The 24,600-nt window shown below is 35.6% G+C and overlaps 1 protein-coding gene across 5 annotated transcripts in view; it reads left to right on the top strand.

Moving 5' to 3' along the window:
* Positions 1–16,870, top strand: part of FCHO2 (FCH and mu domain containing endocytic adaptor 2) — a 115,930-nt gene extending 99,060 nt beyond the window's left edge. For 4 of the 5 annotated variants that reach the window (XM_027100865.1, XM_027100864.1, XM_027100863.1 and 1 more), the window contains 4 exons: positions 9,215–9,414; positions 10,157–10,221; positions 14,012–14,176; positions 14,494–16,870. In XM_027100865.1, coding sequence (XP_026956666.1) covers positions 9,215–9,414; positions 10,157–10,221; positions 14,012–14,176; positions 14,494–14,516 — 453 coding nt within the window. In that variant the 3' untranslated portion in view covers positions 14,517–16,870. The remainder of the gene's footprint in view (positions 1–9,214; positions 9,415–10,156; positions 10,222–14,011; positions 14,177–14,493) is intronic. The other variant, XM_027100866.1, reaches the window with a different exon arrangement.
* Positions 16,871–24,600: the final 7,730 nt, after the last annotated feature.

Below are 24,600 nucleotides of genomic sequence, written 5' to 3'. Positions count from 1 at the left end.
TGAAGCAAAGAAAGGATCAGTGAACTCAAAGACAGGGCAGTGGAACTCACCTAATCCGAACAGCAAAAAGAAAAAAGAATTTTAAAAAGCAGAGATAGCTTACAGGACTTATGGGACAACATCAAGCAAATTAACATACACATTATAACTGTCACAGAAGGAGAATAGAGATAAAGGGACTGAAAACTTACTTGAAGAAATAATGGCTGAGAACAAACATTCAGATCCAGGAAGCCCAGAGACCCACACCAAGACACATTATAATTAAAATGTCAAAAGTTTAGGGCTTCCCTGGTGGCGCAGTGGTTGAGAATCTGCCTGCTAATGCAAGGGGCACAGGTTAGAGCCCTGGTCTGGGAAGCTCCCCCATGCCACAGAGCAACTAGGCCCATGAGCCACAACTACTGAGCCTGTGCGTCAGGAGCCTGTGCTTCTCAACAACAGAGGCCATGACAGTGAGAGGCCCCTGCTTGCCACAACTAGAGAAAGCCCTTGCACAGAAACGAAGACCCAACACAGTCAAAAATTAAAAAAATAATAATGAATTAAAAGAAGGCTCAACATTAAAAAAAAAAATGTCAAAAGTTTAAAAAAAGAATCTTAAAAGCAGCAAGAGAAAAACCAAGGGAGCTCTCATAAGACCATCAGCAGACTTTTCAGCAGAAACTTTGCAAGCCAGAAGGGATATATTCAAAGTAAACTTCTAACCACGGATACTCTACCTGGCAGAGTTATTGCTCAGAGTTGAAAGAAAGATAAGGAGTTTCCCAGGCAAGCAAAACCTAAAGGAGTTCATCACCAATAAACCAGCCTTACAAGAAATGTTAAAGGGACTTCTTTGCTGAAAAGGGCACCAATTAGTAACAAAAGTATGAAAGTATAAATCTCACTGGTAAAGGTAAATAAATAGTAGAGGTAGTGGATTAATCACGTAGAGTGAAAATAGTAAAAGGAAAAAGACAAAAATAGTAAAAATAACTCCAATAATTAGTGAAGGGATACACAAGATACAAAGATGTAAAATGTGACATCAAAAACAGAAAATAGAGGGGGAGTAAAAATGCAGACCTTTAGAATGCATTCAAACTTAAGTTGTTTGCAGCTTAAAATGGACTGTTATGTAGGTTGTTATATGTAAGCCTCATGGTAACAACCAAGCAAAAACTATAGCAGATACACAAAAGATAATGAGAAAGAAATTAACCATTCCACTAAAGTCATCAAACCACAAAGAAAGAGAACAGAACAGCCAGAAAATAATTGACAATATGCAGTGAATACATACCTGTCAATAATTATTTTAATTGTAAATGGACTAAATTCTCCAATCAAAAGACATAGAGTGGCTGAATGGATTAAAAAAATAAGACCTATTTATATACTGCCTATAAGATGCTCCCTTCAGATGTAAGGACACACACAGAATGAAAGTTGAAGGGATGGAAAAAGATGTTCCGTGCAAACAGAAACCAAATGAAAGCTTGGGTAGCTATACTTATACCAGAAAAACATAGACTAAAACAGAGACTGTAATAAGAGATAAAGAAGGGCATTACATATTGATAAAGGTGTCAATTCAACAAGAAGATGTTTAACATTTATTAATTATGCACCCCCCCCCAAAAAAATAATAATTATGCACCCTACATAGGAGCAACTAAATATATAGAGCAAATATTAAGAGACCTAAAGGGAGAAATAGACAGCAATACAGTAATAGTAGGGGACCTTAATACTCACTTTTATTAATAGAAAAGTTATCCCAACAGAAATCAGTAAGGAAACATCAGCCTTATATGACATGTTAGACCAGATGGACTTAACAGATATACAGAACACATTCCATCCAAAAGCAGCAGAGTGCACATTCTTCTCAACTGCATAGGGAACATTCTCCAGGATCATATATTAGGTTAAAAAACAAGTCATAATAAATTTTTTTTTTTTTTTTTGCGGTACGTGGGCCTCTCACTGCCGTGGCCTCTCCCATTGCGGAGCACAGGCTCTGGACACGCAGCCTCAGTGGCCATGGCTCATGGGCCCAGCCGCTCCGCGGCATGTGGGATCTTCCCGGACTGGGGCACGAACCCGTGTCCCCTGCATCGGCAGGTGGACTCTCAACCACTGTGCCACCAGGGAAGCCCAGTCATAATAAATTTAACATTGGAGTCATATCAAGCATCTCTTTTAGGACCACAGTGGTATGAAACTAGAAATCAGTTACAAGAAGAAGACTGGAAAAATCACAAATATGGATAGATTAAACAGTATGCTACTGAGTAACCAACAGGTCAATGAAGAAATCAAAGGAGAAATCAAAAAATACGTTGATGAAAATGGGAATACAACATACCAAAAATTCATGGGATGCAGCAGAAGCATTTCTAAGAGGGAAGTTCATAGTGATACATGCCTACCTCAAGAAACAAGAATAATCTCAAACAACTTAACTTTACACCTCAAGTAACTAGAAAAAGAAGAGCAAACGGAGCCCAAAGTTAGTTGAAGGAAGGTGATAACAAAGATAAGAGCAGAAATAATTAGAGACTAAAAAGATCAATGAAACTAAGAGCTGGTTCTTTGAAAAGGTAAACAAAATTGACAAACCTTTATCTAGACTCACCAAGAAAAAAGGAGGGCTCAAATAAAATCAGAAATGAAGAAGGAGCTGTTATAACTAATACCACTGAAATACAGAGATTCATAAGATACTACTATGAACAATTATATGCCAACAAATTGCCAACAACCTACAAGAAATGGATACATTTCTAGGAACATACAGCTGGCTTTCCAATACTGAATCATGAAGAAGTAGAAAATATGAATAGATTACTAGTAAGGAGATATGAATCCATAATCAGAAACCTTCCAAAAACAAAAGTCCGGGATCAAACGGTTTAACTACCAAAGTCTACCAGACATTAAAAGAATTATAGCAATTCTTCTCAAACTCTTCCCAAAAAATAGAAAAGGAGGGAACACTTCCAAACTCATTTTATGAGGCCAGCATTACCCCGATAAACCAGACGAGGACACTACAAGAAAAAATTGTGGGCTGATATCCCTGATGAACATAGATGCAAAAATCCTCAACAAAATATTAGCGAACAAACTGCAACAATACATTAAAAGGGTCATACACCATGATCAAGTGGGATTTATTCCAGGGATGCAAGGATGGTTTGACATCCAGAAATCAAGCAACATGATACACCACATTAACAAATGAAGATGAAAATCATATGATCTCAGTGGATTACAGAAAAAGCATTTGACAAAATATAAACATCCATTTATGATAAAAACTCCCAACACAGTGGGTATAGAGGGAACATGCCTCAACATAATAAATGCCGTATATGACAAGCCTATAGCTTAATATGCTCAGTGGTGAAAATCTGAAAGATTTTCTTCTAAGATCAGGAACAAGACACGGATGCCTACTCTCACCACTTTTATTCAACATAGTATTAAAGTTCTAGCCAGATAAATTAGGCAAGAAAAAGAAAAGGCATCCAAATTAGAAAGGAAGAAGTAAAATTATCACTCTTTGCAGATGACATATCATATGTAGAAAACCTTTAGACTCCATAAGAAAAAAAACTTAGAATAATGAATAATGAATAAACTGAATAATAAATGAATTCAGTAATGTTGCAAAATACAAAATATATAAAAATCTGTTGTGTTTCTATACACTAATAATGAACTAGCAGAGGAAATTAAGAAAATAATCCCGTTTACAATTGCATCAAAAAGAATAAAATACTTAGGAATAAATTCAACCACAGAGGTGAAAGACCTGTACACTGAAAACTGTAAGACGGTGATGAAATAAAGACAAAACTAAATGAAAAGATACTCCATGCTCATCGATAGAATTAAAATTGTTAAGATATCCATACTACCCAAAGCAATCACAGGTTTAATGCAATAACTGTTAACATTCCACTGGCAATTTTTCACAGAAATAGAATAAACTATCCTAAAATTTGTATGGAATCACAAAAGACCCCAAATAGCCAAAGCAATCTTGAGAAAGAACAAAAAGCATCACACTCCCTGATTTCAAACCATATGACATAGGTATAGTAATCAAAAGATGGTATTGGCAAAAAAACAGAAAAATAGATCAATGGAACAGAATAGAGAGTTCAGAAATAAACCCACACATACATGCTCAATTAATTTATGACAAAAGGAGCCAAGAATAAATAAACATTGGGGAAAGGACAGTCTCTTCAATAAACAGTATTGGGAAGATGTTAAAAAAAAAAATAGTATTGGGAAAACTAAATAGCCACGTGCAAAAGAATGAAACTAGACTACTGTCTTACACCATACACAAAAATTGACTCAAAGTGAATTAAAGACTTGAATGCAAGACCTGAAACCCTGAAACTCATAGAAGAAAACATAGGTGGTAAGGTTCTTAACATCAGCCTTGGTGATCATTTTCTGGATTTGACTTCAGAAGCAAAGGCAACAAAAGCAAAATTAAACAAGCAGGACTACATTAAACTAAAAAGCTTCTGCACAGCAAAGAACATCATCAACAAAACGGAAAGGCAATGTACTGAATGGGAGAAGATTATTTGCAAACAATATATCTGATAAGGGGTTAATATCCAAAATATATAAAGAACATACAACTCAATAGCAAAACAAACAATCTGATTTTAAAAGTGGACAGAGGATCTGAATAGACATTTTTCCAAAGAAGACACACAGATGGCCAAAAGATACATGAAAAGTTGCTCAACATCACTGATGATCAGGAAATGCAAACCAAAACCACAATAAGCTGTCATCTCACACCTGTGAGAATGGCTGTCATCAAAAAGACAAGCATGTAGAGAAAAGGGAGCCCTTGTGCACTGTTGGTGGGATTGTAAATTGATGTAGTCACTATGGAAGACAGTTTGGAGGTTCCTCAAAAAATTAAAAATAGAACTACCATATGATCCAGCAATTCCGCTTCTGGGTATTTATCCGAGGAAAATGAAAATACTAACTTGAAAAGATTTTTGGACCCCAGTGTTCATTGCAGTGTTATTTACAGTAGCCAAGATATGGAAAAACCCAAGGGTTCATCAATAAATGAATGGATAAATAAGATTTGCTGTATATATACAATGGAATACTATTCAGCCATTAAAAAAGAATGAAACCTTCCGTTTGCAACCACATGGATGGACCTTGAGGGCTTTATGCTAAATGAAATGAGTCAGAAAGGGAAGACAGAGATCGGTATGATCTCACTTATGTGTGGAATCTAAAAGACAAACAAACCAGACCAAGTTCATAGATACAGAGAACAGATTGGTGGTTGCTAGAGGCGCAGGGGGTTAGGGGTGGGTGAAATGGATGAAGGGGGTCAAAAGTTACAGACTAATGGTTATAAAATAAATAAGTGATGGGGATGTAATGTACAGCATGGTGTCCAAAGTTAATAATATTGTATTGCATATTTCAAAGTTGCTAAGAGTATATTTTAAAAGTTCTCACCACAGGAAAAAAATACTTTGTATGTACGGTGACAGAGGGTAAGTAGACTTACTGTGGTGATCATTTCACAATGTATATAAATATCAAATTACTACACTGTACACCTGAAACTAATATAGTGTTACGTGTCAATTATACTTCAATTAAAAAAAATCTTTTTAAAGATGTATTACAGCATCCTCTCCTGTAGCTACAATGAAGACACAAAAATTTTTTTAAACTGGTTAAGAAACGTAACATCATCTCTGCTGCCTTGAATATAGTTAGAATGGTATACTTTATTTAAAGGAAGACTCATATTCTAGAAAGCTTAGCTGTTTCTAAATTAGCTTATAAATTTAATGTGATCCTGATCAGAAACTCAGTGGAGGTGTTTATATATTTGTGTGTGGAGACTTGACAGTATTTTCAAGTTCTCAGAAGAATAAAGCTCAGAAAATTAAGTTAAGAAATGTTTTAAACAGCAATGTGGAGTAATGTTTTAGTTTTAATGGGAAAACTTTGTAAGCCAACAGTATTTAAAATAGTTTGGAACAATAGATGGCCAGATGAATGAAACAGATTAGAGTATCCAGAAATAGATCTAAGAATAAATGGAAAATTCTTGCTACGACAAAGTAGCATTTCAAGACAATGTGGAAATGATGAATTTTTCAGTAAATGATACTGGGGCAGCAGGCTGGAGATTTGGGGAAAAAATTCAGCTGAATCCCTAGCTTATACCTTTAACCAAAATAAAATCTGCATGTATCAAAGGTTTAATAATAATAAATGAAGCTGTAAAGATACGAAAATAAAGCATGGATGAATATATATATATATATATATATATATATGTCTGTGGGTATGTATGCATGTGTGTTGTATATGTGTTATAAATGTTTATTACATATCTTAATCTTGAAGTGTGGAAGACCTTTCTAAATACAGTACAAAACCCAGAAGTCATGCAATAAGAGAATGAGATACTTGAGACAAAAAGAAAGAAATACGTGTGTTTATAAGATGTTTGGTTAAAACACACAAACCCTTAAACAGAATCAGTATTTAACCTGAGGGAAAAGCATGTGTAATATTGCAAGATAGACCAAAGAGCCCTTATAAATTAGAAATAGAAGATGAATAACTCAGTAGCTAACTTACGGAAAGATGCTCCATGTCAGTAGTAATCAGAACAATGAATATTAAGACAACAGTGAGATACAAGTTTTAGTCCTCATTAGACTGACAAAAATGAAAAAGACTGCTCTACTAGGAGAGGTGTGACCACTTGTTGATAGGAGTACGAATTAATAGAACCTCTTAGAAGGTAACTCTGTTAGATCATTGAGTATATGTAACCTTTAACTCAACAATTCCAGTTCCAGAAATCTGTTCTTTGGAAATCACACAAATTAGAGGGCGGAGGTGGTGGGGGGAAGGTAGAAAGGATATTCACTGCAGCATTGCTTGGAAACCACCTAAGTACACGTCCACAGAGGAAGAGATTGATTAAATTAATTATTGTGGCCATTTAAAACAATGAGACAGATCTATGTTTGCATCCCTAGAAAGTTTGGAAGTATATGTACCATGATGTTAACAGTGGGGAGTAAGATTAACACCACACACAAAAATAAACTCAAAATGGATTCGAGACCTAAATGTAAGACTGGACACTATCAAACTCTTAGAGGAAAACATAGGAAGAACACTCTTTGACATAAATCACAGCAAGATCTTTTTTGATCCACCTCCTAGAGTAATGGAAATAAAAACAAAAATAAACAAATGGGACCTAATGAAACTTCAAAGCTTTTGCACAGCAAAGGAAACCATAAACAAGGTGAAAAGACAACCCTCAAAATGGGAGAAAATATTTGCAAACGAATCAATGGACAAAGGATTAATCTCCAAAATATATAAACAGCTCATGCAGCTCAATATTAAAAAAACAAACAACCCAATCCAAAAATGGGCAGAAGACCTAAATACACATTTCTCCAAAGAAGACATACAGATGGCCAAGAAGCACATGAAAAGCTGCTCAACATCACTAATTAGAGAAATGTAAATCAAAACTACAATGAGGTATCACCTCACACCAGTTAGAATGGGCATCATCAGAAAATCTACAAACAACCAATGCTGGAGAGGGTGTGGAGAAAAGGGAACCCTCTTGCACTGTTGGTGGGAATGTAAATTGATACAGCCACTATGGAGAACAGTATGGAGGTTCCTTAAAAAACTAAAAATAGAATTACCATATGACCCAGCAATCCCACTACTGGGCATATACCCAGAGAAAACCATAATTCAAAGAGACACATGCACCCCAATGTTCATTGCAGCACTATTTACAATAGCCAGGTCATGGAAGCAACCTAAATGCCCATCAACAGACAAATGGATAAAGAAGATGTGGTACATGTATACAATGGAATATTACTCAGCCATAAAAAGGAACGAAATTGAGTCATTTGTTGAGACGTGCGTGGATGGATCTAGAGACTGTCATACAGAGTGAAGTAAGTCAGAAAGAGAAAAATACTGTATATTAGCACACATATGTGGAACCTAGAAAAATGGTACAGATGAACCAGTTTGCAGGGCAGAAATTGAGACACAGATGTAGAGAACAAACGTATGGACACCAAGAGGGGGAAGTGGTGGTGGTGGGATAAATTGGGAGATTGGGATTGACATGTATACACTGATGTGCATAAAATGGATGACTAATAAGAACCTGCTGTGTAAAAATAAAATTTAAAAATTAAAAAAAAAACAGTGGGGAGTAAGAATGCCAAGAGAAGAATTTCCTATTTCATATATTTATGTCTTATTTGAATTTTTAATAGGGTAATTGTATTAAAATGGCTTATGTTTCTAGTAAATAAATACTTTAAAGGATAAAAAAGTGCTGCCACTTAACGTTGGCTTAAAGTTTATTCCAAGTATTTATCATTCATTCAGCAAATATTTATTATTCAGTGCTTGCTAATTGCTGTGAGTAGCATAGGGAAATAGACAGTAAACATAGTAAGTAAATAATGTATGTTGTGCTATGGAGAAAGGAAAGTCTGTAGAGTAAGGTAAGGAAGAGTGAAAATACAGTTTTCAATATAATAAATCTCATTGAAAAGGAGTAAGTCATTTGAGCAAGGAACTGAAGAATTGGAAGGAATTGCACCATTTACTGTGGTTCATGTGATTAAAATTAAACATTTCAAGTTGGAAGTATTCTAACTCCAGGCTTGCAGAACTGCATGGCGATCCAGTTTTTCTAACTTTTAAATCTGAATTCTTATAAAGAATCTTAGAATTCTATGTTGAATGTTGAGAGGTTCTCAAACATTACATGCATAAATAAGAATCACATAACACGCTGATTTCTGTGCCCTGTACCTAAGCAGTTGAATCAGATCTTCTGCATTTGGAAGGCAGCTATACTAACCCCTATATCACCAGTGCCTCCAGATTTTCTGCATTTGGAGCCAGTGGAATGTGCATTTTAAACAAGCACCACAGAAATTTTGATGTAAATAGTCCCAGGTCCACACTTAACGCCTGTGAGATGAGCCTGCTTCACTCCGCCTAGCAAAAGACAGCTCCCTCATTATTATTTTTGAATGTGTGAGCTCTTGTGTTCAAGTATATGTCATTAACATGACTTGTTTACTTTTTTAGGTCAAAGGCAATTGTTTGTTTTTTTCTCTCTTTAAAGGTATCATCAAATGGTATTCAGTCCACTCCTCTAAATCTCGCAACATATTGGAAATGTAGTGCCGGCACCACAGATCTTAGAGTGGATTATAAGTACAACCCAGAAGCTATGGTGACACCAAGTGTGCTTTCCAACGTACAGGTGGTGGTACCAGTGGATGGAGGAGTCACAAACATGCAGTCCCTTCCCCCTGCAATATGGTAAATTAAGTAGATTTCTGAATTCCTACTAAGTTTCTGTTGCAATCCCTCAGTCTTAGAACCTAAGTTCTGAAAGTTGTCTTATAAGTTAGTGTACTTTCCCAAAGAAACCATGCTATAAAAGGTACTGTACATTTTACTAGTCACGCTACGGTAGCCGCAACCCAAAATAAACTAGTCTTGCTGTCCCCACCCAGACTCGAATGATTCAATACAACTTTACCCTTAGGCAAAGTATGTAATTTCTCTAAACTTCCTTTTTCTTCATTTTAAAAATAAAGATAATTATTATTTTATAGGATTAAATATAGCATCTAGCATATCTATAGGAATACCTATCTGGTTAGTCTTTAGTATTATTTTTTACATCTCTTAACTACCTCTCTTGTTCCCTCCATTAATATTAGTATAGACTCTAACCACTCTTTGTTTATATTTGCTTCACCGTTTAGTAATAAAACTGTGTTTTCCTTGAGCAATGAAGGTACTGGGTCACCTATGCATTGTTTTCCTTTCTCTGATCAGTAGAAATGAAAAGAATTCACATAATTTGGTAAATATCCATTTATAAAGATAATACTATATTTATATTACTCATAAACACATTTTCACCAGGTGATACTATTCAAAGTAAATCTAGCACCATAGTTCTAGTGAAATATTTAAAATGTATTTATTGAGTGTTCACTTATCTACAAGGTACTATACTAGGCACATTATCTGAAAACATTTGTTCTTACAGGAATGCAGAACAGATGAAAGCCTTTTGGAAACTCTCTGGTATTTCAGAAAAATCAGAAAATAGAGGTAAGTGTGTGCATGTTTTTTTTGTTGTTTATAATGTGATGTCACATGGATTTTTTTAGGCATGTTTATGGAAAATTTTCTCCTGGAATTTCATGCCTTCAGTTCTAAAACTGACCACTAGGTGGAAGTTAATACCTTATAATAAGAGTGGACCAGTTTAGATTCAGAACACATTTTTTTTCTTCTAGATTGAATATGCTTTCTCTGAGAAAAATAATGTTTTGCTATAGCTTTATAAATATTATATAAATGCTTCTTATGTTCACATTGCTACCATTAAGAGAAGATACCTAATAAAGTAAATTTATAGAAGTCTAGGTAACCTGATAATTGAAACTGAAAACTAATTGATACTAATTAACACACTCTTTAGCTCATTCTTGGAGTCCTCCTGGCCTCCCAGAAATCATGCAGAAGCTTCCCGGCCTTAAAAAGCCCCTCTGTCTTTTCTTTCTCAGGACAACCTTACCTTGGTCATTTCCCCTTATTAAAACTAACCATCAACAGCCTTTAATTCTGTGATCATTATTTTAAGGAGAAGCAAGTTAATCGCCTCCTCCCACCATGTCTGCATCTATGTTCCCAATGCAAAGAAAAAGTCTCTGCGAGTTAGTTGATCACTCCTAGTATATCCCCTAACTCAGTTTAGAATGCAATTCCCAGGACAGTTAAGACTTTAACTTTTTTTCAAAATTTATTTATTTTTGGCTGTGTTAGGTCTTTGTTGCTGCGCACGGGCTTTCTCTAGTTGCCGCGAGTGGGGTATACTCTTCGTTGCGGTGTGCGGGCTTCTCATTGCGGTGGCTTCTCTTGTTGTGGAGCACGGGCTCTAGGCGCGCAGGCTTCAGTAGTTGCAGCACGTGGGCTTAGTAGTTGTGGCTTGTGGGCTCTAGAGTGCAGGCTCAGTAGTTGTGGCGCACTGGCTTAGTTGCTCCACAGCATGTGGGATCTCCCCGGACCAGGGCTTGTCCCCCCTGCATTGGCCGGCAGATTCTTAACCAGTGTGCCACCAGGGAAGCCCAAGTCTTTAACATTTTATTTGTAGTTTCTCTTAATCAAAGGAGAGTTCTCCTGCCCTCTTTTGAATGCCTAATTAATCTCCAGTTACTTTTCCTATTAAGTAGGGTTTTTTGGCGTTTCAAGTTTTGCTCAGCTTTTTCCTTTTAAACGTTTTAAGCATAATGTGATCAAAATGTAAAACATATCATCAGTAGTTTTTCTCATAGGTATTTCTGCATAAAAGTCCAGGAACATACCTCGTATTGTCTGTTCATTCAGACCTGCTGTGCTGAACCAGACTTTTACTACTAGAGAACAACACATTGTATGAAATAACCTAGCTAATCTCTAGTTCCTTTGTTCCTGTTTGGTACTTAAAGGTTGCCTATTTTCAGGTGGTAGACTGTACTGATTTTTACTCTAACTGTATGGCTATGGGAGACAAAACTGAAATTCCTAGTTGAAACTGGAAGTAAACCAGAAATGCTACTTGAATTGAGGGTTTACAACCAGTTAGCAAGGAAGAAAGGGTATATTTTCCCCATATTTAATGAAACAGTATTATTGTAAATATTTACCAAGAAAGGAGTTTGTTCTCTTAAAAATAAGACACAGATTTTCTCACCAGATATATTAATAGTTTCCCTCTGCTGTTCAGGTATCAGAGTGTCTGTGTGAGGAAATGGAAACATCTTATAAATGTGGTTCTGATTTGGTTAGTCAGCCTTTAAAAAAAAATCTCCAAATTAGAATACTGTAAAACAGAAATCTATTTCTATTTTGCCTTTATGCTGTTCAGGTATCAGAGTGTCTGTGTGAGGAAATGGAAACATCTTATAAATGTGGTTCCGATTTGGTTAGTCACCTTTAAAAAAAAATCTCCAAATTAGAATACTGTAAAACAGAAATCTATTTCTATTTTGCCTTTATGCCCAGAAGAGGGACAGGAAATAATTCTAAAGTTTTAAGGATTGCCAAGGTGGCTGCTCTTGGCCTGTGGTGGAACTTTCACAGAATTGAATTTTGCATATCAAGAACTGTAAAAGTTTAAGGAGGGCTTGAGCAAGCGTTAAGAATTATACAGCAATTCATCTTCCCAATTGATCTGTGCCACCAGGTACAATAGTATAGGATGGGTCATTGTTATATTTTCTTACAGATTTCTCTCTGTAGTGTTGAGCTTCTATGCGGGGAATCACAGAATGTCACTCCTACTATCCAGCAGTGCTCCTTTCCCCAGCCAGAAACCCGGGAATCCTCCTAGGCTCCTCCTCCTTTTCACCCCTTGATTTCAACTCTTAAATATCTTTCAAATTCATTCCTTTCTTTCCTTTCCCTTAGCCTAGTTCAGATCCCCTTTTCCTGTCACCTAGAGTCCTAGACTATTTTATTGACCTTCAGGTGGTTTCCCTACGTTGCATCTTGTACCTTTCTGCCCTTCTAAGAGACTTACCTGAAATGTTTGTCTTCCATATCTTAGGTGGTTCCTTATGGTTATTTCTTCCGGTGGTTTGTAAAGATACTTCGAGCTCGTTCCTTGCTGCCAGTCTAGTCTCCTCTGCTGCCACTCTCTTCCACCTGTACCCTCTTCTCCAGCTCTTCTGGTGTAGATGTAGCTCCCTTAAATGCGTCATGCTCTGTCAGGTCTGCCATCTCTGTACCTGTAGTCACCTTTGCCTGAGATACAGGCCTGTCATCCCCACACCATTTTATGTGCCCATAGCTTTTTTTTTTAACAGCATTTATAATATTCATAATTATTTACTATTTCTGCCACACTGTTAGACTGAGTTATGTTGAATAAATGGTTATATTGAAAAGAAAGCCCCTCAGACATAATTGGCATGTTAGACCAGTTAAATTTTAAAACGAAGGGTGTTAGCATATGCTATTCGTTTTTCTCTTTCTGACTGACTTCACTCTGTATGACAGACTCTAGGTCCATCCACCTCACTACAAATAACTCAATTTCGTTTCTTTTTATGACTGAGTAATATTCCATTGTATATATGTGCCACATCTTCTTTATCCATTTATACACTACCAAACATAAAATAGATAGCTAGTGGGAAGCAGCTGCATAGCACAGGGAGATCACCTCCGTGCTTTGTGTCCACCTAGAGGGATGGGATAGGGAGGGTGGGAGGGAGACACAAGAGGGAGGAGATATGGGGATATATGTATATGTATAGCTGATTCACTTCGTCATAAAGCAGAAACACACCATTATAAAGCAATTATACTCCAATAAAGATGTTAAAATAAATATATATATATACACACACACACACACATATATATATATATATATATATATATATATATATATAGGCGGGGGAAAAAAAAGAAGGGTGAATACAAAATAGTAATGTTGATACAGCTCTTCCCGATCTTAGCTGTCTTAGCTTCTTTACCTCTCCCGCCCATGACATAGTACTCAGCAGTCCTTTCCTTTTGACTTTATTCCCACTCATCCCTTCTAGGGCTTCCTTCTGAGCTGCCCTCAGCCTTGTCTTTTGACTCATTTCAACATTCATATAGCATAGGAATCTCAATAGTAAATGCCTCTGAAAATTACTATTAATTAAGTCAAAGAGAAGCATGGATGAAGATTACTTAACGAAAATTCAGATTCACTGAATAAAGTCTGACTTGGAAACAGGACATTGATTTGTTTGCTGTACACATTTCACGAATTTGGCCTAGGACACAGTTCAGCTTACTTGCTCATTTGCCTTTTTTGGTGTGAAATATATTATCCTGTATAAGTTCTTTGTTCTTTTCCTTGTAGGTTCTGGGTCCCTCAGAGCAAAATTTGATCTTTCAGAAGGACCCAGTAAACCCACAACACTTGCAGTGCAATTCCTCAGCGAGGGAAGTACCCTCTCAGGAGTAGATATTGAACTTGTAGGCACTGGCTATAGGCTTTCCTTAGTAAAGAAGCGGTTTGCCACTGGTAAGTTGGGAGATTTCAAGCTTTATAATGTACATGGGAAACATTTGTATTCTAACATTTACTAAACGACTGTCAAGTAGTTTATAGTCTAAAGGCATGGAAATTTTTTCTTTGACCTTTGGTACAAGGTGCCAGATAGAGACACACCTGGGAGAGAGAGTACTCATGGTCAGTATAGCTGAACACCTGTGATCTGATTCTAATGTATTGTAAACAGCAGATGGGAACTGGGGTTTGTATCTGTAACCACAGTGAAAATATTCTCCTTCGAGTTCATTTGAAATTATAATTGCAAAGGTCTGCTTGGTGTTTTTCAGGACGATACTTGGCAGATTGTTGATGGACCTGGGAAAGTGGTTGGCTCAAAGGAGTAGTACAGACCTGCCATTCTGCATTATCTGTTCTTTCCAAACACTATTCTAACTTGTATTATGTCTTTAAGAGCTGACTACAAACATTAAATTGCACTTTTGAAGTGAGTCATCGACAGAAATAGCACTGATGATTTTCAACGCTGTAAATGATAAACTGCAATATTCAGGAAACACATTTATTCAGATTGTCAGTAAAGTGAAGTTTTTATAGGCTGAAATTTTAAATTATCTTCAGTGTCTGTGGTTATAGTGTAATATCAGGCCTGAAATTTCAGGAGAGCAAGCACAAAATAATTTAGCTTTCCATAAGTTTTTAGAGTCAGAGATAATTTTGAAATCTTATAAGTTTTGATATCGAATGGATACAGACAGAACGTGAATTCTAAGTTTGGGATAATGTTCATTTATAACACTCAATCAAATTGAGTTTTGTGCCATAAAGTAATCAGACCAGAGTCCAAGGTGTTTGCAAAATCTATAATTTGATTCTCATATAAACATATTAATAAAGTGTAAGAGGTGTTTTATATGATTTTTTTTAATCCTCAAGTGCAATGTGTTTTAAAATAAGCTTGCAAAAGACAGCAGAGAAATTCACTTCTGCAGTTAACTTTATAGAAGTTGTGATTGTTTTGATAAATTAATGCTGTAGATTTAATTTATTTTTATATGGATTGCATAATGTGTGCCTTGTAAAACAATAACAAAACCCAGAAATGTGCCTATCTAGTTTGTGTTCATTAATGTGCCTCACTTTCTTCCTAACAGTCTGGATCTTCTATTCGGAATCTTAGAGTAGTCAAGGATTTTTACAAGATAATTGCAATTTTCAGAAATACCTTTGGCCGCAATTGGGAAGGGAGTTCAGAATAACTAAAGGACAATTTATACTTAAGAACCCTGGCTCGCTTCTTTAGTGATACACCGTAGCCACTAGAGAAGTAACTAATGGCATATGTTTACAGGGGGAAAAAATCACCTTCAGATATTCCACCTTAACCTCATCAGAAAGTTCTGCAAAACTGTAATGATAAATTGGTAACTGGTATTTTAACTCTCCATTTAACATTTCCCTTCACTCTATTATTGGAAATCTGTACATTTATTTCCTGAATGTGTTGTGAGCATGAATTTTGTAGTAGTTTGTGAGGAACACTTTAGAAAAGATTAGTTTTGGCATTTTCAACAATTGGAAAAATTTACCAATTTGTATGTTCTTGTTCTTACTTAATTGCTACCTGCTAAAAATAGGAAAATTATTTGAAATGATGGATTGGGTTAAGCATTTCTTAATATTACTAATATTAAATAGTAAAAATCCTAACTTTATAGCAAATCCTGATTAATTGAAGGAATTAAATATTTTGGACACAGTTTCATAATTTACAAATGGGAAATTTATTTGTAAGTACCAGTGTCCTGCATTTTGCATAGAAGCAATAAAATGTGTTATATATGATAATTTATATAAAACCACTAATTGCTCTGTTAAGCTTTACAGAAAATAAAACCCCTCCTACTAGACATTTATGTAACATCTTGCTATATTAAATACAGCAGAAAATCTACTCATTTAGTAATATATATAACACAATAATGTGCTTTTTAATATATCCATGTTAGCCCAATTCTAAATTTAGATTTGACTAAAGCAGTACATAAGAGAATTTGCTAAAATTTTCATCTTTACTAAATAGTGGACAAAAATTAGAATTTCTAACTTATATTGTACTCTTTTAAATGCCAATTACAGTCCCTTACTGGAATCTTAACTGTAACTGCTTTGCAGTCAAACTGCTTTTATTGGGCAGTTAATACTTTATTGTGGGAATTCAGACACCATTATACTCACCATGTTTGTTTTTAATCAAGTATTACCTTACAATGTACAAACTAGTGAAATGGTTAAACTTCTGCACTTTCCTAATTACCACTGTCTTCATACCAAGTGCTGATACATAAATTTGTATTGGGTGCAGGTTACAATTTTGAAGCCATATGAGTTTATATTGATTTTTTTCATTTAAAAATCCACTAATGATGTAAAAAAGACCAATAGATTTTCAATCGGAAATGTATTTAGCAAGCTGGTTCTTGCTTATGTATAGTGATAAACTTTGTAGCTGCCTCTTTAACCAAGAACTTGTAAAACACAGAACTCTAACAAATGTGAGTTTTTAAGAATTGTTATTTACTACTTTGAATTGTAATTAGAACAAGGCAAATCTTACAAAATTTTGTAAATATTTTTGATTTTTTCATAAAAATGTAAATTTTACATAAAAGTTGTGCCCTTAATAAACATGTAATATATAATTTATCAGTTGGTTTGTGTGTTTTTGTACTCTTGTTTATAGTAATAATAGCTATATCATAGACTTTAGGACAAGGCAAGCTAGGTAAGCAAAGAATAATTGGTGTTGAACTTTGTTATCACCATTTAGACAGACATATAGATTGGTCTCTTATTTAGTTTTAACTGATCATATAGGAAAACTTCATTTGGACTGTAACCCAAAAGTACATAAATTGTTTAATAAGGATTATTTTTATTTGTTTCTAAATACACTTAAATTGATGTTAAGCTTTAGCAAAGACTTTCCTCCTGACAAGTTGCTTAGGAACACAGCATCACACAGTTTTAAAACCATACTCTTTCAAGGAGGTAATCAGGAACATCAAGCCTCTCAAAAACCAGCAGATTGAGAAAGGAGCAAAAAAAATAGGATGAAATCTTTTTTCCAATTCCTAATATTGAAAATTTTGCTAAATCTGTGTCATGAAAAGGAGCAGTTTAGTTCATCTAGGTCAGGTTGGGGAACCTGTGTACCAAACAGGTAGCACTCTTACCATTCATACCATAGGCTCATCTTTTTTCTTTTATTCTCTATTTCCACTTGCACTGCTCCCACCTGTTCAGAGTGAACGATGCTAGCTGCTGTGATAAATAAGATCCCGGGAACTTAACACTGTGAACTAGTATGTTGCTCACGTCACGGTTCTAAGGAGGTTGGAGGAGGAGCTCTGCTCCATACAGTAATTCGAGGACACAGGCTCCCTCCATTTTTGTGACTCCACTCAAAATCCTCTGCATTTGGCCGTTGGATGGGGAAGGAGGGAAACTGGGAGTTTGTGGGCCAGGCGCAGAGCTGGCGTCATGACCTTTGTTCACATTCCTCTAGCCAGAACTTGATCTGTGCTTCCAACTAACTAACTGCAAGGAAAGATGGGAAATACATAGTGTGGTTGTGTGCCTCGGAGGAAAAGAAAGCATATTTTGACAAACACAGTAATCCTCTGGCGTGCATCCTGCCCTTTCTCCATTTGATCATCTTTCGTTATTCCTTCTCCTAAATGTGCGTTCAATGCTGTCTGTGGCTTTCAGTACTAAAGGTTCATTCCATCATCTCTTGCTATATGTACCTATTTTACCCCTATTTTAAAATATATCTGATTATTTCCATATTTCCTCTAATCATATATGATATTTATGATTACTTATGATAACTCAGAAACCACTGCTTATCTTTAGCATGCAGTGTTTCATCTGTCAGTAATTTTTTAACTGCAGGTAACAGAAAACAAAACTAAGAATGGTTTAAACAGATAAAGACAAGTTTTTTCCCCACATCACGAAGTCTGCAAGTTTATCTGTTGCTGGTATTGGACAGAACAAGTGATTCTTTTGGCTTTTTCCTTATGGTTGCAATATGGCTGCCACAGCTTCCAACTACGTATTTACATCCAAAGCTGGGAGGGGGGCAGTTCCAGGTATATCTGTCCTTTTCGTCAGGAGATTTAAAGCTTTTCCAGCACATTTCTGCTTGCTTCCTATTGGCCAGAATTGTGTAAGAGGCAGAGAAAGCCAAGTAGCCTTTATTTTTAAGTGAGTAAAGGAGAGGGGCTGGGAATGGCTGAAGGTGAATTGGCCAGCAGGTCAGCCACCAGATTTCTGACTAGTACAGGCGTATTTCCTTATAGCATATTTCCAATTAAATCTCTGCACTTAGCCCAATCAATTTATTTGACAATTTTAATCCAGCAATGAGCAGGGTGAACTTGAGAAAGTTTTCTAAATCTTCTCTTATCTTTAGAAGAGTGAATCAGTGTAACTTTCCTAGAGAGCAATTTGAATTCAAAACCTTTAAAAACCTTATTTATCATTTAAGCTAGTAATTCATCACTGTTGGGAATTTGTCATAAGAAAACAATGAGACAAAAAAGCAAAGATGTGTTTATGAAAATATTGGAAGGATTAAATGAGTTGATAGCTCCCATATAGTGATATACTATGTAGGTATTTAAAATAATCATGAATAAACAACAAGGTCCTACTGTACAGCACAGGGAATACCTGTAATAAACCATAATGGAAAAGAATATGAAAAAGTATGTGTATATGTATAACTGAATCACTTTGCTGTACACGAGAAACTAACAACATTGTAAGTCAACTTAATTAAATTAAAATAATCATGAAGGTTTATAGTCATTGATACGGAATATTGCTATGAGATTGTTAGATGGTAAAAGGTAATTCTTTTTTGTTTTAAAGTGCATACACCTAAGGCAAAAACCTTTGTAAAAAATATGCACCAAGTTGTAATTCCTGGGTGATGGGATTTTTACTTTCCACAGGATCTTTAATGTCCAAATTTCACTTTATTTTTTATAATGGGTAGGTATTACATTTACAATAAAAACTTTCTATTTTGAAAAACAGTTTTAGAAATAGAGTGCAAGATGAACTTTGTTGATGTAAATAATGTACAAGGATCTCTTTACGTGAGGGTCTTCCCATTTTGATCACTGCCTTAGCCTTCCACTTGGTTCTACCAATATAACTACTTTGTTCTGTATTGCTTATTAATGTATGGAAGTAGATTTCTGCTCTACTTTTTTCGTTTTTTTTTTTTTTTGGTCTCAAAGCTCAATGCCTTGATTTCTTTTGCCTAAGTGAATATAGTATCAATTCTTTTTCCTGCCCAAATTAATCTCTTTTAAAAAGTATGATCCAGAAAAGGGACAGAGGAAATGTGTAAGTATGATGTGGTTAAGGCTGTCTTCAGGGTAGCTTTTGGCAAAATTAAGAGCCTTTTAAATTTCAGAAACTTGGATGTTATCTCCTCAATATCATCCCAATAAATAAGGTGGTATATAAGCTCTAGTATTTTCTATCCTCATTCTAGCAATTATCTCAGTAGTTCATATATCAAAGCATAGTATTCTGACCCCTCAGCCAATGCTTATTCTGACTACTAGTAGCAGACCTACTAACATTAGCATGAGTTGGAGGACAACCATTTAAACACCAATTTATCATTGGTCAACTAGCATCAATCTTTTATTTTCTTATTCTTTACTTATGCTACTCACAACCTTAACTGGAAATAATCTTCTAAAATGAAGAGTTTGTAGTTTATCACTCTGGTCTTATAAGCCAGAAAAGGAGAAAAACCTCCCTACAACATCAAGGAAGAAGCTCCAACTCCGCCATCAGAAATTCTTCCTAAACTATTCCCTGAAAGTTGCACATAAATAGTAAAATATTGTTGTTATGTGCTATGTCAGTATTAAAAACAAATTCTAGAGGATGCCATTGCTGTGTACTTTGTGTATTAAATGACCTGCCCCATTACAATTAGTACATACATACTTGATTGTATGATACATTGTATATATAATCATACACTGTTTACTCCATGTGTATGAGTACAAACTATGAGTATTATATGATTATGTAGAACAAAATATTGTACAAATTCCATTAAGTCAAACCAACTCTAGTCACCATACTTATCACAACCAACGACTTTCCTTAATCCCAAGCATTGAGAAATAGGCAGCTTATCCCACAAACATGCTCTTCTTAATCTGGGCCCATAACATGGGGGTTTCTAGAACTGAACTGTATGTGGCATCTGGTTCTTAACTTCAGGACCATCTCACCTAAAATCTCTCAAGCTTTCCTCTTAAATAAGACATCTTGATGGACTAATGACTAATCAGCCCATGTGCACACATAACTGTGGTATCATACATTTGATATTTTTAAATTTGGGGGCATGCTGTGACCCAGCAATGGCCATCTGAGGCCTTAACACCGCCAGTCAACATCTAGCTGAGCCTATACTGAATATTATTTTACAGCAACAACAGCCATAAGGTATTAGTCAGTGCTTAAAATACATAAGAAAATTGATAAAACGCGTGTACCTTCACATGTCCAAATAAAAATTAGCAAACTCCCCTTAGCCCCTGTAGACCTCAAAGTGTATATGTTTAATACCAATCTTGACATTTCCAAAACAAGATTAAAATATAACAGTACACAAAAGCCTACTTTCCCTCATTCTATAAGAAATATCTAAATCACAAATTAAGACATATTTTAGCCAAGATTTTTAACAAAATGAAAATTTCAAACACCAAAAATTCTGACTTTAAACCTATGGTCTAGAAAAACTTACTCCCTCTCCAGTAGTTTAAAATACTTCCACTAAACACTAGCATGCTACTTAAATTCACAGAATTTTGATGGACAGGGATCCCCTTACATCTAGCTTGTTACTGTAAATTAATAAAGACACTGAAAATGCCTAGATGAGTTTACTAAGTCCATAAACACATGGGTTTGGTCCCAGTCTTTCTATTAATTCTTAATAAAATTACACATGCAAGTATTCCACATCCAAGTGAGAAAGCCCTCTGGATCAGCAATGATTAAAAGAAGCGGGCATCAGGCACATTAAAAAGTAGCTCATGGAGGCTTCCCTGGTGGCGCAGTGGTTGAGAGTCCGCCTGCCGATGCAGGGGACACAGGTTTGTGCCCCGGTCCGGGAAGATCCCACATGCCGCGGAGCGGCTGGGCCCGTGAGCCATGGCCGCTGAGCCTGCGCGTCCGGAGCCTGTGCTCCGCAACGGGAGAGGCTGCGCACCGCAAAAAAAAAAAAAAAAAAAAAAGATATTCTAATAAAGTTAAATTTTAATTAGGCTGTAAAAAGCTGCAGCTAAAATAAACTACAAAAATGACTTTAATATTCCTGATTACACGATAGCTGAGACTCATACTGGGATCCAATACTCCATTATGCTTAGCCCTCAACCCAAACAATTAGAACAAAATTATATGCCAGAGTACTACTTGCAATAGCGTAAAACTCAAAGGACTTGGTGGTGTTTTTATCCCTCTAGAGGAGCCTTTTCTATAATCTATCGATGTAAATTCTGATAAACCTCACCATTCCTTGCTAATACAGACTATCGCCATCTTCAGCAAACCCTAAAAAGGAGGCATAGTAAGCACAAACATCAACATAAAACTATGAGTTCAAGGTGTAGGCAGCCTATGGGGTAGAAAGAAATGGGTGACATTTTCTACTTCAAGAACATTAAATTTTACACAAAAGTATTTATAAAATTAAAAACTAAAGGAGGATTTAGCGGTAAATTTAAAAATAGGCTTGAGTCAGGCCATGAGGCATGCACACATAGATGGTCACCCTCCTCAAATACCGAAACCTATGTATACAACTTATTTATAACTATTTAACATCTAAGAGGAGACAGGTCAGTCAGAGGTAAGCGTACTGGAAAGTGCTTGGACAGATCTAAGTGTAGCTTAAAATCATGTAGTTTACACCCACTAGATTTTCATCTTAAATGATCACTTTGAACCAAAACTAGCCCAAACTAATCAAGTTCAATTATAGTATATAAATTAAACATTTATTTACAAACGAAAGTATAGGCGATAGAGATTTTAACTAGTGCTATAGACAAAGTACCATAAGGGAATGGTGAAAGAAGTATTTAAATTATTAAATAGCAAAGTTTACGCCTTTTAGTTTTTGCATAATGATTTAACTAGAACAATTTAAGAGAAAGAAGTCAAATGCCCCGAAGTAAGATGAAACCTATGAATAGTTTTTCAGGAACAGACTCATCTGTGTAGCAGAATTATGAGATTTGTAGACAGGGGCGAAGAGCCTAATGAGCCTGGTGACAGTTGGTTATCCAGTACAGAATTTTGGTTCAACTTTACCTAAGAAACAATTCTAACATAAATTTAAATATTAATCTAAATAGGTAGAGCTCTTTACATACAGGATACAGACTTCCTTAGAAGGAAGTTATTATTATATTAATAATATTGTTATCATTATTAATATCATAGTTATTGTCATATTAATAATATCATAGTTGGCCTAAAAGCAGCCACCAGATAAGAAAGCATTCAAGTCCAACAGTTTACTTATCTTAATTCCACTAATAAAAACTAACTCCTAACGTAATACTGGATCAATCTATCAACAGAAGCAATACTGTTAATATGAATAACAAGAATTATTTCTCCTCACATAAGATTGTATCAGAATGGATAATCACTGATAGTTAAATATAAATTTAACCTAATAATTATTTAATAAATCAGTTGTTAACCCAACACAGGTATGCGCTTAAGGAAAGATTTTTTAAAGTAAAAGGAACTCGCAAACACAAACCTTGCCTGTTTACCAAAACTATCACCTCTAGCATTTCTAGTATTAGAGGCACTGACTGCTCTGTGACAAATGTTTAATAGCCACTGTGGTATCCAGACCACACGAAGGTAACTTAATCATTTGTTCTTTAAATACGGACTTGAATGAACGGCCACACGAGGGTTTTACTGTCTCTTACTTTTTTTTTTTTAATTGAAGTATAGTTGATTGACAATATTGTGCCAAGCTTTGCTGTAGAACAAAGGGACTCAGTTTTTCACATTAATACATTTTTTAAAATATTCTTTTCCATTATGGTTTATCCCAGGAGATTGGAGATATTTCCCTGTGCGATACAGTAGGACCTTCTTGTTTATCCATTCAAACAGAAATGAAAAGAAAGCGGGAGTTGCAATGTATTTTACTTTTTAATTAGAGAAATTGACTTTCCTGTGAAGAAGCGTAATGACAGAATAAGACGATAAGACCCTATGGAGCACTAATTTAGTCCAACACCCCCTCCCCCAAAATTAACGAAATCAAGGGATAACAAAACTTTAAATGGACTAAAATTTTGGTTGGGGTGACCTCGGAGAGTAAAACAAGTGATTAAAACCTAGACCAACTAATCAAAGTATTTTATCATTTATTGATCCAAAAGCTTCATCAGTGGAACGAGTTACCCTAGGGATAACAGCATAATCCTATTCTGGAGTTCATATCAACAGTAGGGTTTACAACCTCATTAAATCAGGACATCCCAATGGTGTAACCACTATTAATGGGTCATTTGTTCAATGATTAAAGTCCTACGTGAGCTGAGTTCAGACTGAAGTAATCCAGATCAATTTCTATATATTTCATATTTCTCCCAGTATGAAAGGACAAGAGAAATCAGGCCTACTTTACAAAACTAATGGATGACATAATCTTAATTTACACCAGCCCTGCCCAAGAACAGGGTTTATTAGGTGGCAGAGCCTGGTAATTGCATAAAACTTAAACCTGTATAACCAGAGATTTAACTACTTTCCTTAACAATTTGGTTATAATCAACATTCTTTTATTAATTATTCCCATTCTACTTGCTACGGCATTCCTTATCCTAATCCAGTGAAAAGTACTGGGCTATATACAACTCTATGAAGGACCAAACATTGTTGGATGTGCTGGCCTGCTCCAACCCATTGCCAATGCTGGCCAGCTCTTCATTAAAGGACCCTTGACATCATCAATATCTATATTATTGCATCAGTCCTCGCCTCTACGTTGGCCCTAACAATATGAATTCCATTACCGACACCATATCCATTAATCAATAGAAACCTAGGCATACTATTAGCTGTATTATAGTCTCTCGTCAGATTGAACCTCAAATTCAAAATGTGCAGTAATTGGGACCCTATGAGCAATAGCGCAAACAATTTCATATGAAGTAACACTAGCAATCATTCTATCATCAGTTGTATTAATTAATGGATCATTTACCCTCTCAACGTTAATCACTACTCAAGAATACTTATGTCTAATTTTTCCATCTTGGCCACTGACCGTGATATGATTTCTC

The sequence above is a fragment of the Aethalodelphis obliquidens genome, unplaced genomic scaffold, assembly GCF_003676395.1.
Source record: "Aethalodelphis obliquidens isolate GAN/ISIS:26980383/991018 unplaced genomic scaffold, ASM367639v1 scaffold4, whole genome shotgun sequence".
Lineage (NCBI taxonomy): Eukaryota > Metazoa > Chordata > Mammalia > Artiodactyla > Delphinidae > Aethalodelphis > Aethalodelphis obliquidens.
This window is presented reverse-complemented; position numbering and strand designations above follow the sequence as displayed.